Source organism: Oncorhynchus mykiss, chromosome 18 (assembly GCF_013265735.2).
Source record: "Oncorhynchus mykiss isolate Arlee chromosome 18, USDA_OmykA_1.1, whole genome shotgun sequence".
Taxonomy (NCBI): Eukaryota; Metazoa; Chordata; class Actinopteri; order Salmoniformes; family Salmonidae; genus Oncorhynchus; species Oncorhynchus mykiss.
In genome coordinates this window covers 67,319,938-67,337,271 of record NC_048582.1, presented here as the reverse complement: position 1 = coordinate 67,337,271, position 17,334 = coordinate 67,319,938, and the positions used below count along the sequence as shown (strand labels likewise).

The 17,334-nt window shown below is 44.7% G+C and overlaps 1 protein-coding gene across 2 annotated transcripts; it reads left to right on the top strand.

The window, feature by feature from the left end:
- The first annotated feature begins 75 nt into the window (after positions 1–75).
- LOC110496729 (transcription factor E2F3-like) lies at positions 76–11,402 on the top strand. Of its 2 annotated transcripts, none has more exons than XM_036953583.1 (7): positions 76–606; positions 2,945–3,053; positions 5,586–5,805; positions 9,209–9,370; positions 9,468–9,582; positions 9,681–9,852; positions 10,404–11,402. In XM_036953583.1, the coding sequence occupies exons 1-7, from the start codon at positions 289–291 to the stop codon at positions 10,550–10,552; spliced, it is 1,245 nt and encodes a 414-aa protein (XP_036809478.1). In that variant the 5' UTR covers positions 76–288; the 3' UTR covers positions 10,553–11,402. The 2 variants fall into 2 exon arrangements, with proteins under 2 accessions (XP_036809478.1, XP_036809477.1); XM_036953582.1 differs by having other exon boundaries at positions 10,294–11,402.
- Positions 11,403–17,334: the final 5,932 nt, after the last annotated feature.

The following is a 17,334-nucleotide window of genomic DNA, read 5'->3' as shown; positions in this document are numbered from 1 at the left end:
ATTACGTGAAGGGGGAGTCTGCTACTACGCTAACCAATAGCATTCTATATGTAAATCTTGTTTAAAACATTCCCGGGAAATCCGAGTTTCTCGTGAGGGCCCTTCGCTGATAAACTGCATCCCATAATTCACTGTCATTTTTCAAGCAGCCGGAGTGGAGCTTGCGACCTAATAAATTCCGTTGCATCGTCCCTGTTTTAGAAACGTATCGTGTATCAAATTGTAACGAACGGGCATGTAAGATATTAGTGTAACGATATCCCTGATTATATATTTTTTCTCGAATCGATGCGGATTTTGAAGGGGAAAAAAGTGCTCCAAAGTAGCGGAGGGACAAAAGGACATTCGAGCCTGATGATGAGAAAAGGGGGAGCCTCTGTCCCGGAGAAAGTCCTAATTTCAGGGGTCGGGGGCTCCTCCATGGACAAAAACCGCACAGCTCTGACCCAGTACGCCAATGCGCCGTATTATCAGATCTTAACCCCTCCGCCCTGTCCGAACCAGACTAACAATGTCGGTGTCCCAGACCCGACCGAGAGTCCGCTATACACTACCGGGGTGTCTACAAACGGGACCGGACAGCGACCACCCCTCGGAAAACACCAGGTAATTCATAACGCGATGGCTCTTTTGGCATACAATATTATGGGGAGTCACATGAATGCAAACAAGCCATTTAGCTTGTTAACTAGTTAACTAACAACTATGACTTTACATTATGTTCGCTAACTAGTGAGGGCTAACCAGTGACTTATCCTAGCCGACATTAATACCCGTATTAACGTTACTTCGCTAGTTATTGTTAGTAGTATGCTACCTAGATTTTTAGCTAAATACAAAACGTTTTTTAAATTTATTTTCATTGCAAATGTTACACGTTGACTCTTTATGCGTATATGTTTAAAACCACTTGCAACGTTTCCAACTTTAATTGTCCCTTTTGACAGTGGATTTATAAATGGTCACCGAAAATACCTATTTAGGTCATTAGCCAGACAGCTATTTCATTATCAAGCACTCGCCTTCGTTGGATAGGCAACACATCGACCTAGCGAAGTATGATCTTGTTTGGCACAATAACGACCCGTCAAAAATCAATCAGCTAACTAGACATGAGTATTTCTCCTTTTCCATTATCCATGTAACGTTAGCAGGCAACTTCCTAAAGTTTTGACCTGCAGAAATGAAGTCGTAAGAATAACCGCAAATCAATCATAAATACAGTCGACAGAAAAACGTCTTCGCTCATGTTCATTTGTTAGCCAGCATGCATATCTAAAGAACATTTATTTGTTTTTAACACCACAAGCTAGGCGGTAAACGAAGCTTGGAGGGGGATGTGGGAGAATCTTCTCCTAGTTTAGCGGTCTGTCCCACCATCCCACAAACCATCCCAATTGTAATCCTTTGCTCCAACTGTTTTGGATCAAACTTAATTATTTACCATAGTTTTGTGACAAGGGACTAAAAGTGCTGGAACTATCTTCCATGTATCTAATGACAATCGTAAGCGCATAGCTGAACAACTCTGCGACGTACCAAGATATAATTTTTGCTAGCTAACCTGGAAGTCCTACCATGAGGAAGTACACCACGTTTCAGATTCGCTGTGGTCTAAATCTGTAAGCATGCACGTGCAAACTGCACCCCCCCCCCCCCCCCCCATAAACGGTACATTATATTCATGTCACCAATGATTAAAATACTGTTTTGCAATGAAGGTCTACAGTAGCCTCAACAGCACTCTGTAGGGTAGCACCACGATGTAGCCGGAGGACAGCTAGTTTTCGTCCTCTAGATACATTGACTTCCATACAAAACTTAGGAGTTTAATGGTTCTCACCCCCTTCCAAAGACTTACACAGTAATTATGACAACTTTCAGAGGACGTCCTCCAACCTATCAGAGCTCTTGCAGCATGAACTGACGTGTTTTCCATCCAATCAAAGGATCAGATCATTAATCTAGCGCTGAACGCATAAACTACAGCTAGCTAGCACTGCATACCTGGTGAGTAGTTGACTCAGAAAGACAATGGTTGAACAGTTTTGAACAAATTAATTTCTTCATAAATTAAGCAAGAGAGCTAGCTATATTTTGTATTTTTTTTGTAACTTTCACATACTTAGCTAACGAATGCATATAGCTAGTTTAGCACGCTCAAACAAAGGGAAAGGGGGGATACGTAGTCAGTTGTACTACTGAATGCTATGTTAGCTAGCTGGTTATGGCTAATCAACACTGGGACTCTTCCAAGTCAGAGTAAGCTTTTGGCCTGCCGGTGTAACTGCTAAATTGCTTGCTCTTGACTGTAGACTGTACTGCATGATTGTAGTGAGTTTACTACCGCGTTATGTCTTGTAGCTATGTTGAATATGATGACAATATGGTGACAACGATGTAGGCTGTGTGTAGTGGTTATGATAGGAAGGTTTGGCATGGAAAGCTCTTTTCGCCTGGTCACAGACAGCTGATGTGTTGTGCATTGAAGTCCACAAGCGAAGGGAAAAGGTGAGAGGAGGAGTGTGTAGATGCGAGAAGGAATTATACAGCCATCGAAAGACCATGCTGTTTGTACGTGGCTGCTATGAAAGTGAACTGTGTTTGCGTGTGATCAGGGGTGTATTCATTCTGTTGATTCTGAGCTGGTACTTGGTTTATGAATGGTTGAAATCGTCAACTAGCTTTTATGCATTTTAGTCATTTAGCAGACTTCTCTTGTCCAGCTCAAAAAGAGCGCTTCAGAGTTTAAGTGCCTTTTTGTTCACGGGCATCTTTCGGTTGCTGGCCTAACGCTCTTAACCGCTAGGTTATCTGCTGTTTGAACGATGATGGTCACACCGGGACCCTGAACCAACATAATTCACCTGAGATTTGATCCACAGTTTCACTGTTCTGTTTTCACCCAGATTGTCACCTTGTACAAATGTTTTCTGTTTGTCAGACGAAGCGTCGGTTGGAGCTGGAGGAGAGTGATCAACAGTACACCAGTGAGACGAACAGTGGCTCCAGAGCTAAGCGAGCCACCAGGCTCTCCCTCAGAGGACCCAAGAGTAAGAGGGGGGGGGGAATTATGGGAGTGGTTTAGTTACCATGGGATTCATTGACATTTTAATCATGAAGCAGAAGCTCTCATCCAGGGCGACTTATTTGAAAAAAAATATCTTTTTTTATTATTAGATTTATTTTATTTTACCTTTTTATTTAACTCGGCAAGTCAGTTAAGAACAAATTCTTATTTTCAATGACGGCCTAGGACCAGTGGGTTAACTGCCTTGTTCAGGGGCAGAACGACAGATTTTTACCTTGTCACCTCGGTGATTCAATCTTGCAACCTTACGGTTAACTAGTCCAACGCTCTAACCACCTGCCTCACGAGCAGCCTGCCTGTTACGCGAATGCAGTAAGCCAAGGTAAGTTGCTAGCTAGCATTAAACTTATAAAAAACAATCAATCAATCATAATCACTAGTTAACTACACATGGTTGATGATATTACTAGTTTATCTAGTGTGTCCTGCGTTGCATATAATCGATGCGGTGCGCATTCGCGAAAAGGACTGTTGTTGCTCCAACGTACCGAACCATAAACACCAATGCTTTATAGTTTCCGGATTCCACCATATTAATGACCAAAGCCTCGTATTTCTGTGTGTTATGTTATAATTAAGTCTATGATTTAATAGAACAGTCTGACTGAGCGATGGTAGGCACCAGCAGGCTCGTAAGCATTCATTCAAACTTTTGTGCGTTTTGCCAGCAGCTCTGCTGTTTATGACTTCAAGCCGATCAACTCCCGAGATTAGGGTGGTGTAACCGATGTAAAATCGCTAGCTAGTTAGCGGGGTGCACGCTAATAGAGTTTCAAACGTCACTCGCTCTGAGACTTGGAGTAGTTGTTCCCCTTGCTCTGCATGGGTAACGCTGCTTCGAGGGCGGCTGTTGTTGATGTGTTCCTGGTTCGAGCCCAGGTAGCAGCGATGAGAGGGACGGAAGCTGTACTGTTACACTGGCAATACTAAAGTGCCTATAAGAACATCCAATAGTCAAAGGTTAATGAAATACAAATGGTATAGAGGGAAATAGTCCTATAATTCCTATAATAACTACAACCTAAAACTTCTTACCTTGGAATATTGAAGTCTCAGGTTAAAAGGAACCCCCAGCTTTCATATGTTCTCATGTTCTGAGCAAGGAACTCAAACGTTATCTTTCTTACATGGCACATATTGCACTTTTACTTTCTTCTCCAACACTTTGTTTTTACGTTATTTAAACCAAATTGAACATGTTTCATTATTTATTTGAGACTAAATTGATTTTATTTATGTATTATATTCGTTAAAATAAGTGTTCATTCAGTATTGTTGTAATTGTCATTATTACAACAACAACAAAAATGGCAGATTAATCGGTATCTGCTTTTTTTGGTCCTCCAGTTATCGGTATCAACGTTGACAAATCATAATCGGTCGACCTCTAATATGCCTATTATTAGTAGATTTCGATAGAAAACACTGAAGTTTCTAAAACTGTTTGAATTATGTCTGTGAGTATAACAGAACTCATATGGCAGGCAAAAATCAGAGAAAGAAATCCAACTAGGAAGTGGGAAATCTGAGGTTTGTAGTTTTTCAAATCATTGCCTATCGAATATACAGTGTCTATGGGGTCATATTGCACTTCCTAATGCTTCCACTAGATGTCAACAGTCTTTAGAACCTTGTTTGATGCTTCTACTGTGAAGGAGGGGGCAATGGGAGCTGAATGAGTCAGGGGTCTGGCAGAGTGCCATGAGCTGATCACGCGTGCTCATGTGAGTTAGCTCTGTTCCATCGCATTTCTACAGACAAAGGAAACCTCCGGTTGAAACATTATTGAAGATTAGGATGCTATTTCTGACTTCTGTTGACTCCACAACATGGCAGATATCTGTATGGCTTGTTTTGTTGTCTGAGCACTGTACTCAGATATTGCATGGTGTGCTTTTTCGGTAAAGCTTTTTGAAATCTGACACAGCGGTTGCATTAAGGAGAAGTGTATCTATAATTCCATGCATAACACTTGTATTTTTTATCAATGTTTATTATGAGTATTTCTGTAAATTGATGTGGCTCTCTGCAATATCACCGGATGTTTTGGAACTACTGAACATAACGTGCCAATGTAAACTAAGATATTTGGATACAAATATGAACTTTATTGAACAACATACATGTATTGTGTAACATGAAGTCCAATGAGTGTCAAAGTTTTAGTGATTAATTTTATCTCCATTTCTGCTTTTTGTGACTCCTCTCTTTGGCGGGAAAAATGGATGTGTTTTTCTGTGACTAGGTACTGACCTAACATAATCGTTTGGTGTGCTTTCGTCGTAAAGCCTTTTTGAAATCGGACACTGTGGTGGGATTAACAACAAGTTTATCTTTAAAATGGTGTGAAATACTTGTATGTTTGAAGAATTTTAATAATGGGATTTCTGTTTTGAATTTGGCGCCCTGCAATTTCACTGGCTGTTGTTGACGTGGGATGCTACCGTCCCACATCCCAGAGAGGTTTTAACTAACCCATCTCCTCTCTCTCCAGCTCCCCCCTCCACGTTAGAGAAGACCAGGTATGACACATCTCTAGGCCTCCTGACCCAGAAGTTTGTCCAACTGCTGGCCCAGTCCAGTGATGGGGTGGTGGACCTCAACCGTGCCGCGGAGTCCCTCAAGGTGCCGAAGAGACGCCTCTATGACATCACCAACGTCCTGCAGGGGGTGCATCTCATCAAGAAGAAGTCTAAGAACAACATCCAATGGATGTGAGTGGGGGGGGGGGGGGATGACGGCGGGCGGGGTGTCTGTCTGTCTATGATCTTTATACACAGCTGTGCAGAGCCGAGCCAAGCCAAGTTGCATTGCACTGCCTGGTTAGAAATTCTCCATAGTTGGTGGAACTGTGTCTTAACGCCGCAAGATATCCCAGCAATTAAGATGGGGGTAGGCATGACGATGCCAAATGTATATAAACTCAGCAAAAAAAGAAACGTCCTCACTGTCAACTGGGTTTTATTTTCAGCAAACTGAACATGTGTAAATATTTGTATAAACATAAGATTCACCAACTGAAACATAAACCGAACAAGTTCCACAGACATGTGACTAACAGAAATGGAGTAATGTGTCCCTGAACAAAGGGGTGGTCAAAAGTAACAGTCAGTATCTGTTGTGGCCACCAGCTGCATTAACTTTACTAGGGTAGTGGGCATCATTTGGAATTTTGGATGAAAAGTGTGCCCAAAATTAAACTGCCTGCTACTCAGGCCCATAAGCTAGGATATGCATACATTTAGTAGATTTGGATAGAAAACACTCTAAAGTGTATTGAACTGTTAAAATAATGTCTGAGTATAACAGAACTGAAATGGCAGGCGAAAACCTGAGGAAAATCCAACCAGGAAGTACTTTTATATTGAAAGGCTGTTTTTTCCATTGAAATCCTATCCACCATACAATGACTTAGGACCCAGTTCACGATCTCTATGGCTTCCTCAACATGTGACCAGTCTTCAGGCTTTTACTCTGAAAAATGAGGGCGGTACACCACTTTCAATGAGAGGACAGTGGACATTTCCAGACATGAACCAAGCACGTGATCGGGAGCGTGCATTTCTTGTTTACCTTTTCCATTGACGAAGCTTTTGTCCGGTTGAAATATTATTGATTATTTATGACATAAACAACCTGAGGGTTGATTTTTAAACATGGTTTGAAATGTTTCTAATATCTTTTATTGTACTTTTTGACTTTTCGTCTTGGTGTTGAGAGCGCGCATTGGGCCTTTTGAGGTATTTGGACATAAAGATTAACTTTATCGAACAAAACAAACATTTGTTGCCTAACATGGAGACCTGGGAGTGCCATCTGATGAAGATCATCAAAGGTTGGTGACTAATTTAATCACCATTTCTGACTTTTGTGAGCCCTCTCCTTGGCTGGAAAATGGCTGTATGGTTTTCTGTGACTAGGTGCTGACCTAACATAATCGCATGGTGTGCTTTCACCGTAAAGCTTATTTGAAATCGGACACTCTGGCTGGATTAACAAGAAGTTTATCTTTAAAATGGTGTATAATGCTTGTATGCTTGAGGAATTTTTAATTATAGTATTTCTGTTTTGAATTTGGCGCCCTACAATTTCACTGGCTATTGTCGAGGTGGGAAGCTAGCGTCCCACGTGTACCAGACAGGTTAAGTACTGCAGTGCATCTCCTCCTCATGGACTGCACCATCTTTGACAGTTCTTGCTGTGAGATGTTACCCCAGTCTTCCACCAAGGCACCTGCAAGTTCCTGGAAATTTCTGGGGGGGAATGGCACTTGCCCTCACCCTCCGATCCAACAGGTCCCAGACGTGCTCAATGGGATTGAGATCCGGGCTCTTTGCTGGCCATGGCAGAACACTGACATTCTTGTCTTGCAGGAAATCGCGCACAGAACGAGCAGTTTGGCTGGTGGCAATGTCATGCTGGAGGGTCATGTCAGGATGAGCCTGCAGGAAGGGTACCACATGAGGGAGGAAGACGTATTCCCTGTAACGCACATCGTTGAGATTGCCTGCAATGGCAACAAGCTCAGTCCGATGATGCTGTGACACACCGCCCCAGACCATGACGGACCCTCCTCCTCCAAATCGATCCCGCTCCAGAGTACAGGCCTCTGTGTAACGCTCATTCCTTTGATGATAAACGCGAATCCGACCATCACCCCTGGTGAGACAAAACCGCGACTCGTCAGTGAAGAGCACTTTTTTCCAGTCCTGTCTGGTCCAGCGATGGTGGGGTTGTGCCCATAGGCGACGTTGTAAGGCAGGTCCTCACCAGACATCACCGGCAACAAAAGGCCTACAAGCCCTCAGTCCAGCCTCTCTCAGCTTATTGCAGACAGTCTGAGCATTGATGGAAGGATATTGCGTTCCTGGTGTAAATCGGGCAGTTGTTGCCATCCTGTATCTGTCCTGCAGGTTTGATGTTCGGATGTACCGATCCTGTGCTGGTGTTACACGTGGTCTGCCACTGCGAGGATGATCAGCTGTCCTTCCTGTCTCCCTGTAGCACTGTCTTAGGCGTCTCACAGTACGGACATCGCAATTTATTTCCCTGGCCACATCTGCAGTCCTCATGCCCTCCTTGCAGCATGTCTAAGGCACGTTCATGCAGATGAGCAGGGACCCTGGGAATCTTTCTTTTTGTGTTTTTTCAGAGTCAGTAGAAAGGCCTCTTTAGTGTCCTAAGTTTTCATAACTGTGACCTTAATTGCCTACCGTCTGTAAGCTCTTAGTGTCTTAATGACCGTTCCGCAGCTGCATGTTCATTAATTGTTTATTTGTCATTGAACCAGCATGGGAAACAGTGTTTAAACCCTTTCCCTATTTGGATTTATACGAATTCTTTGAAAGACAGGGTCCTGAAAAATAGTTATTTTTTTGCTGAGTTTACATGTCACAGGGAAACTCAAGAACAATGTTTTGTGTATGAAATGTGTTGACTGTTTTTTTTTTCTTCGCATTTGTGAGTATTAAATGTGTTCTCTCCTCTGCGTCTGTGTATTAACCGGTGGTGTGAAGTACTTAAGTAAAAATACTTTGAAGTACTACTTAAGTCATTTTCTATTTGTACTTTACTATTTATATTTTTCTAAACTTTTCCTTTTACCTCACTACATTCCTAAAGAAAATAATTTGTTTTTTTCTCTGTACATTTTCCCTGAAAGTACACATTACATTTTGAATGTTTAGCATGACACGAAAAGGGTCCAATTCACACTATTATCAAGAGAGAAATCCCTGGTCATCCCTACTGCCTCTGTCAGATCAGTCTCACTAAGCACACATCCTTCATTTGTAAGTGTGTTGGAGTGTGACCCTGGCTTTCTGTCAATTTAAGTAAAACCAGAATATAGCACCATCTGGGTTATATATTATAAGGAATTTGAAACGATTTGTACTTTTACATTTTGATACTTTAAGTACATTTTAGCAATTACATTTACTTTAGATACTTAACTATAAAACCAAATACTAATAGACTTTTACTCCAATACTATTTTACTGGGTGACTTTTACTTGAGTCATTTTCTATTAAGGTATCTTTTACTACAGTATTAAAATTGGGTACTTTTTCCACCAATGGTATTAACATGTGCTGTTCTCCTGTGTGTGTGTGTAGGGGCTGTAGCCTGTCTCCACAGGGAGTTGCCAGGGTCCAGACCCCTGGCTCTGTGGGTGAAGAGCTACTGGAGTTGGCCCAGGAGGAGAAGAGACTGGATGAACTCCTACACATCTCTACACGCATCGTCCAACAGATAACTGAAGACACACCCACAAGAAAATAGCCTTCCATTAACAGGCCTGCTGTGTTTGAGGTCTGTGTGTGTGTGTTGTCTGTGTGTGTGTGAATGACTACTCTTTCCTTAACCCCTGGGTATGTTTGCATACATATCGTATGAGGATCTGAAGAGGATTCCTAGTCTCAAGGACCAGACGGTTATTGTGGTCAAAGCCCCTGCTGAAACCAGACTAGAGGTGCAAGACCCTGCAGAGGTACACACACACTGATCATGGTCGATGTTCTCTTTATTCCCTGCAGCTGGCTTTTGAATTGCTGAAATACTGAAATGATTTGTTGATTGTCCAATCAGAGTCTCCAGGTCCACCTGAGCAGTACCCAGGGTCCAATAGAAGTATTCCTTTGCTCTGATGACCACGCCCCCTCCTCCACGCTGAACAACTTGGCACTGAATGGAAAAGGACATCCCTCTTCATCGTATGTCAACGGAAACTCCTCTTTGTCCGTCTTCAAGGTGTCACAAGGTGAGCCCATAAACTTTGACATCGTATCATTATCTATCTGTCCCATTATGGCGTCTGAGAGAGCACAGGCAGCACCATTGAGGCCATCTCCATTTTGAAGTCGTGCATTTGTTTCTGCTACCAGAGCGACCTTGTAGCCTAGCGGTTAAGAGCGTTTGGCCAGTAACCGAAAGGTTGCTGGTTCTAATCCCCGAGACGGCTAGGGGAAATATCTCTGCCCTTGAGCAAGGAAGTCCCGTCCAGTTTACTACTTCAAAATGGTGAAAGTCCTCAATGGTGCTGCCCATGCTAAAACAGGCTTTTGGGCACTAGAGTCCTCTCTCTGTGGTTGGTTGTTGGGCGAACTACTCCTTCAAAGCACTCGCTCTGCCCCTTTCTCTCTCTCTCTCTGCCCCTTTCTCTCTGCACCTCTCTCTTCCATCTTTCTCTCCATTTCACCAGGGGGTAATAACTCCACCGATAGCGCCAGTATCAGTTTCTCCAACGCCCTGTCCAGGCTCCCAGCATGCTCAGCAGTGACAGTGACCCCTGTCTCCCTCCTCCCCCTCCAGGATGTCGACCAGGACCACGCCCTTTGTCCCCCTCTCTCCCTCCCTCTTCTTTGAGGAGGATGACTACATGCTCAGCCTGGGGGAAGACAACTTGTTCTCCTACGACCTGGACAAGCTTCCACTGGAAGACCTGCTCTGTAACTGAGTGAAATGGAAACTCGGCGGCCATTTTGTGTGTTTTGATTTTGGAGCCATGTTATTGGCCCAGATTTATGGCCCCAGTGTGGTCATTTACAGTATAATGAACTGATGTATAGCCCAGTGGTTTCAGCAGCCATTTTGGAGCAATGCTTTTTTTTTTTTTCTTGACTTCCTGGACTGGATCGCTCATAGAGGAATTGCTGTGTAATTGACCTTGAATGTGAAAATACCTGTTCTTGGTATAGATGTAAAGGAAGTAAGCCTACGTTGCCAACCCGGACAAATGTGGCAGGCCAGCACAAACACGAGCTGGCTAGAGTGGGAGAATTCTGTGGCTGAACGAACAGACAAACCCCTTCTCAAAGCCTGTCTTTCTGGTTAGACCCGCACTGACAGGCAAACCAACATTCTCTAAACAATCACTCACTCCCCATAGCAGACCGTTATGTCTTGTTGATGAACTGTTCTCGTCTGAAAACACAGATTGTCCCTAACAGAGATGGGTTAGGGATATCAACCCCCCTGGACACAGATTCTTACCCATATCTTCCACTGTGTGACTGTTATCTGTCAACCTGTGTTTAATAATGTGATGTAGTGGACCCTACCCGGCTAGGTCCTGGTTCTCGGGTTCACCAGAAGCGAGCAGACCTCATATCTAGGCCCCAGGATGGCGACGTCTGCCTGGGCGTCAATGGTACGTGAGTCCCTTGGTCTTCCACATGGAGCCCTCTGACCCAATACGGGGAAGAGACTCACTGGTATTGTTAGGATAACCAGGGTATGTAGTGAGAGATGGCCCTAGGGATTGCATCCCAAATGGCACCCTATTCCCTACATAGTGCACTACTTTTTTATCAGGGCTCTGTTCAGAAGTAGTGCACTATATAGGGAGTGGGGTGCCATTTTGGGGTCGAGTATGTAGGGAATGGGGTGCCCCTTTTGGGGTCGAGTATGTAGGGAATGGGGTGCCCCTTTTGGGGTCGAGTATGTAGGGAATGGGGTGCCATTTTGGGGTCGAGTATGTAGGGAATGGGGTGCCCCTTTTGGGGTCGAGTATGTAGGGAATGGGGTGCCCCTTTTGGGGTCGAGTATGTAGGGAATGGGGTGCCCCTTTTGGGGTCGAGTATGTAGGGAATGGGGTGCCCCTTTTGGGGTCGAGTATGTAGGGAATGGGGTGCCCCTTTTGGGGTCGAGTATGTAGGGAATGGGGTGCCCCTTTTGGGGTCGAGTATGTAGGGAATGGGGTGCCCCTTTTGGGGTCGAGTATGTAGGGAATGGGGTGCCCCTTTTGGGGTCGAGTATGTAGGGAATGGGGTGCCCCTTTTGGGGTCGAGTATGTAGGGAATGGGGTGCCCCTTTTGGGGTCGAGTATGTAGGGAATGGGGTGCCCCTTTTGGGGTCGAGTATGTAGGGAATGGGGTGCCCCTTTTGGGGTCGAGTATGTAGGGAATGGGGTGCCCCTTTTGGGGTCGAGTATGTAGGGAATGGGGTGCCCCTTTTGGGGTCGAGTATGTAGGGAATGGGGTGCCCCTTTTGGGGTCGAGTATGTAGGGAATGGGGTGCCCCTTTTGGGGTCGAGTATGTAGGGAATGGGGTGCCCCTTTTGGGGTCGAGTATGTAGGGAATGGGGTGCCCCTTTTGGGGTCGAGTATGTAGGGAATGGGGTGCCCCTTTTGGGGTCGAGTATGTAGGGAATGGGGTGCCCCTTTTGGGGTCGAGTATGTAGGGAATGGGGTGCCCCTTTTGGGGTCGAGTATGTAGGGAATGGGGTGCCATTTGGGGTCGAGTATGTAGGGAATGGGGTGCCCCTTTTGGGGTCGAGTATGTAGGGAATGGGGTGCCCCTTTTGGGGTCGAGTATGTAGGGAATGGGGTGCCCCTTTCGGGGTCGAGTATGTAGGGAATGGGGTGCCCCTTTTGGGGTCGAGTATGTAGGGAATGGGGTGCCCCTTTTGGGGTCGAGTATGTAGGGAATGGGGTGCCCCTTTTGGGGTCGAGTATGTAGGGAATGGGGTGCCCCTTTTGGGGTCGAGTATGTAGGGAATGGGGTGCCCCTTTTGGGGTCGAGTATGTAGGGAATGGGGTGCCCCTTTTGGGGTCGAGTATGTAGGGAATGGGGTGCCCCTTTTGGGGTCGAGTATGTAGGGAATGGGGTGCCCCTTTTGGGGTCGAGTATGTAGGGAATGGGGTGCCCCTTTTGGGGTCGAGTATGTAGGGAATGGGGTGCCCCTTTTGGGGTCGAGTATGTAGGGAATGGGGTGCCCCTTTTGGGGTCGAGTATGTAGGGAATGGGGTGCCCCTTTTGGGGTCGAGTATGTAGGGAATGGGGTGCCCCTTTTGGGGTCGAGTATGTAGGGAATGGGGTGCCCCTTTTGGGGTCGAGTATGTAGGGAATGGGGTGCCCCTTTTGGGGTCGAGTATGTAGGGAATGGGGTGCCCCTTTTGGGGTCGAGTATGTAGGGAATGGGGTGCCATTTGGGGTCGAGTATGTAGGGAATGGGGTGCACCTTTTGGGGTCGAGTATGTAGGGAATGGGGTGCACCTTTTGGGGTCGAGTATGTAGGGAATGGGGTGCACCTTTTGGGGTCGAGTATGTAGGGAATGGGGTGCCATTTGGGGTCGAGTATGTAGGGAATGGGGTGCCATTTGGGGTCGAGTATGTAGGGAATGGGGTGCCATTTGGGGTCGAGTATGTAGGGAATGGGGTGCCCCTTTTGGGGTCGAGTATGTAGGGAATGGGGTGCCCCTTTTGGGGTCGAGTATGTAGGGAATGGGGTGCCCCTTTTGGGGTCGAGTATGTAGGGAATGGGGTGCCCCTTTTGGGGTCGAGTATGTAGGGAATGGGGTGCCCCTTTTGGGGTCGAGTATGTAGGGAATGGGGTGCCCCTTTTGGGGTCGAGTATGTAGGGAATGGGGTGCCCCTTTTGGGGTCGAGTATGTAGGGAATGGGGTGCCCCTTTTGGGGTCGAGTATGTAGGGAATGGGGTGCCCCTTTTGGGGTCGAGTATGTAGGGAATGGGGTGCCCCTTTTGGGGTCGAGTATGTAGGGAATGGGGTGCCCCTTTTGGGGTCGAGTATGTAGGGAATGGGGTGCCCCTTTTGGGGTCGAGTATGTAGGGAATGGGGTGCCATTTGGGGATCATCCTTTTCCTAATCATTTGCTGCATTTTTATTTGTATCTATTTCAGGAGAGTGTGTTATATTGGTTGTTTGTTCCCTACTGCCACCCGTAGCCTCTGTTGATTCCTGTATATTGAAGCAATGTTCCTCCTTACCACCAGTAACACACACACACACACACACACACCACCATGCACACAGACACACTCATGGCTTCATGTTTGTTTCTCAGGGCTCACCAAATAGATTTTTACTTTTTTTTTTTTTTTACCTTTATTTAACCAGGCAAGCCAGTTAAGAACAAATTCTTATTTTCAATGATGGCCCAGGAACAGTGGGTTAACTGCCTGTTCAGGGGTAGAACGACAGATTTGTACCTTGTCAGCTCGGGGATTTGAACTAGTAACACTCACAACCGAGTTCCAAACTGCCTCAGAAAGCAACGTCGGCACAATAACTATTCGTAAGGAGCTTCATGAAATGTGTTTCCCATGGCCGAACAGCCGTAACACAAACCTAAGATTACCATGTGCAATGGCAAGCGTTGGCTGGTGTGGTATAAAAGCTTGCTGCCACTGGACTCTGGAGCAGTGGAAACACGTTCTCTGGGGTGATGAATCACACTTCACCATCTGGCAGTCCGACAAACTAATCTGGGTTTGGCGGATGACAGGAGAATGCTTCCTGCCCCAATGCATAGTGTCAGCTGTAAAGTTTGGTGGAGAAGGAATAATGCTCTGGGTCTGTTCATGGTTCGGACTAGCCCCCTTAGTTCCAATGAAGGGATATCTTCACTTCTTACTTTGTGGCAACAGTTTGGGGAAGGCCCTTTCCTGTTTCCGCATAACAACGCCGCCGTGCACAAAGCGAAATCCATACAGGAATGGTTTGTCGGTATGGAATAACTTGACTGTCCTGCACAGAGCCCGGACCTCATCCCCATCGAACACTTTTGGGATGAATTGGAAGGCCGACTGCAAGCCAGGCCTAATTGCCCCAACATCAGTGCCTGACCTCACTAATGATATTGCGGCTTATTGGAAGCAAGTCCCAGCAGCAATGTTCCAACATCTAGTGGGAATCCTTCCCAGAAGAGTGGAGGCTGTTATAGCAGCAAAGGGGGGACCTACTCCATTTGTATGCCCATGGTTTGGAGTGTTTGACGAGCAGGTGTCCACATACTTTTGATTTTGTGTGTTTTTAGTACCAGTCAAAAGCTTAGACACCTACTCCTTCCAGGATTTTTCTTTTAAATTGACTATTTTCTACATTGTAGAATATTGGTGAAGACATCAAAACGATGAATAACAAGGAATAATGTAGTAACCAAGAGTGTTAAACAAATCAAAATATATTTTGTGATGGCTATGATGAAACTGGCTCTCATGAGGACCTCCACAGGAAAGGAAGACCCAGAGTTGCCTCTGCTGCAGAGGATAAGTTCATTAAGAGTTACCAGCCTCAGAAATTGCAGCCCAAATAAATGCTTCAGAGTTCAAGTAAGACACATCTCAACATCAACTGTTTAGAGGAGACTGTGTGAATCAGGCCTTCATGTTTTGATTTGCAGCAAAGAAACCACTACTAAAGGACACCAATAAGAAGAGACTTGCTTGGAATCAAGAAGCATGAGCAATGGACATGAGACTGGAGGAAATGTGTCCTTTTGGTGTGATGAATCCAAATGTGAGATTTTTGGTTCCAACGGCCGTGTCTGAACTGCAGAGTAGGTGAACGGATGATCTCCGCGTGTGGTTCCCACCGTGAGGCATGGAGGAGGAGGTGTGATGCTGTGGGGGTGCTTTGCTGGTGACCCTGCCTGTAAAATATATTTAGATTTCTTTAACAGTTTTTTTGGTTACTACATGATTCCATATTTGTTATTTCATAGTGTTGATGTCTTCACTATTATTCTACAATGTAGAAAATAGTACAAATAAAGAAACTCTTGAATGAGTAGGTGTCACCAAACTTTGGACTGGAATTGTTAATAAAGTCGCACAATGAGCACTTGCTTTCTTTTAAATATACCGTTACAGTTGTTGGTTAGCTAGCGTGTGATTTATTTTTATTTTTATTTTTATTTTTTGCCATTTTATCATAGTTGTGACTTTAGTCAAAACACCTCAAGTCAAGATTCCCCACTTGGTAGTTTCAGGTCATTGTTGCTAGCTATCTGGCCATCCAGTCTATGGCGTGTGTCAAGTTTATAAATCTCATTATTTTTGTATGTGCGTAGTCTTTTTCAGAAATGGCGCGTGCAGATATTTAGTGTGAAATTCATGCAAACGGTTATAAATGAGGCCCTTGGTCTCTACCAATAATGTATATAAACCCTAGATTGCTGATGCTATGTGTTGGCCATTGAGAGGTTTTGAAGCCACTGGTCGGCCATATTGGCTCTCCCCAGTAGAAGAAGTCCTCCATAGGAATTAATGAAATTCTACAGTATTTCAATTCAATGTTTCAAGGACAAAATGACATTTTTTGTTGTTGTAGTGGGGAAAGTAACATTTAGTATTATACTTTAAGAAAATGTTTATATACTGTATTTTGTAGACTTTAATTTTAAGGCATTTATACTATCCCCACTTTATTTTATTTTTTACAATGGTGATGACTGTCTAAGTTACAGATGTCATACATCTGTCATACACCCCCAATACTTGCTAACCTCTATTGTAATGGTGAGAAGTTAGCATGTCTTGTTGGGTATGATATAAACGCTAACCTCCCCTGTTATTTTGATGGTGAAAAGTTAGCATGTCTTGGGGGTTTGATATTTGTTTGTCTCTTAACTTTCTCACTCATTATTATTATTATTCACGATTTATTCATGGCAGCATCCACATTTAGTGTGGAAGTGTTTTAGAAACATCTTATTTACAATAAAAGTGATTCTGTGCTTTAACCTCATAGTCGTTTTGTCAAATCCAAGCTTTTGGAGTAGAGAGACTAAAGAACAAATGCTTCACTGTCTCAATTACAGAGTCTACTGTGTTTGGTTAACTAGGGTGGTAGGGGATAGCCTTTACTCACCTATAGGGGAAATGGGATGTGTCCCAATTCTATCCTTCCTCCCAAACTGTACACTTGTTCACTCCACTGCAATGATTTTAAAGGAAAGAATTACTGACAGGGCTGACCCGAAGACGTCAGCAAAACATTTTGCGACCGCTTTGGGCCCCAGCGGCCAGTTTTGGGAACTCTGTTCAGGGTCTCAACCTACTGTTGAGATTTAGAGTACTAGAATACACCATGTGTAATTTCAAAATGTGGTTTTGAAGTCACTCGATAAGCCCATGTCAGGTAACCTTTTTTAGATTTGGTAAATGACTCTAGTCAGCAATCTAAACCTGTATCAATCCTGGTGGAGTCACTGACTGGGCACACAGGGCCCCTGTTGATTTAATGTTAGTTACTCTTACTCAGATGGCATATTAGCATGGCGTAAGTCCTGTCTCAATTTGCATCAAAACTGCAAAAGCTTAAGGCTGGCCCTGATGACTGGTATAAGAAATATGGTCAAAACTTCCACTAGAGCGTGCCTACACCCATCCAATGCCTACACCCATCCAATGCCTACACCCATCCAATGCTCCCACTACAGCGTGCCTATACCCATCCAATGCTCCCACTAGAGCGTGCCTACACCCATCCAATGCTCC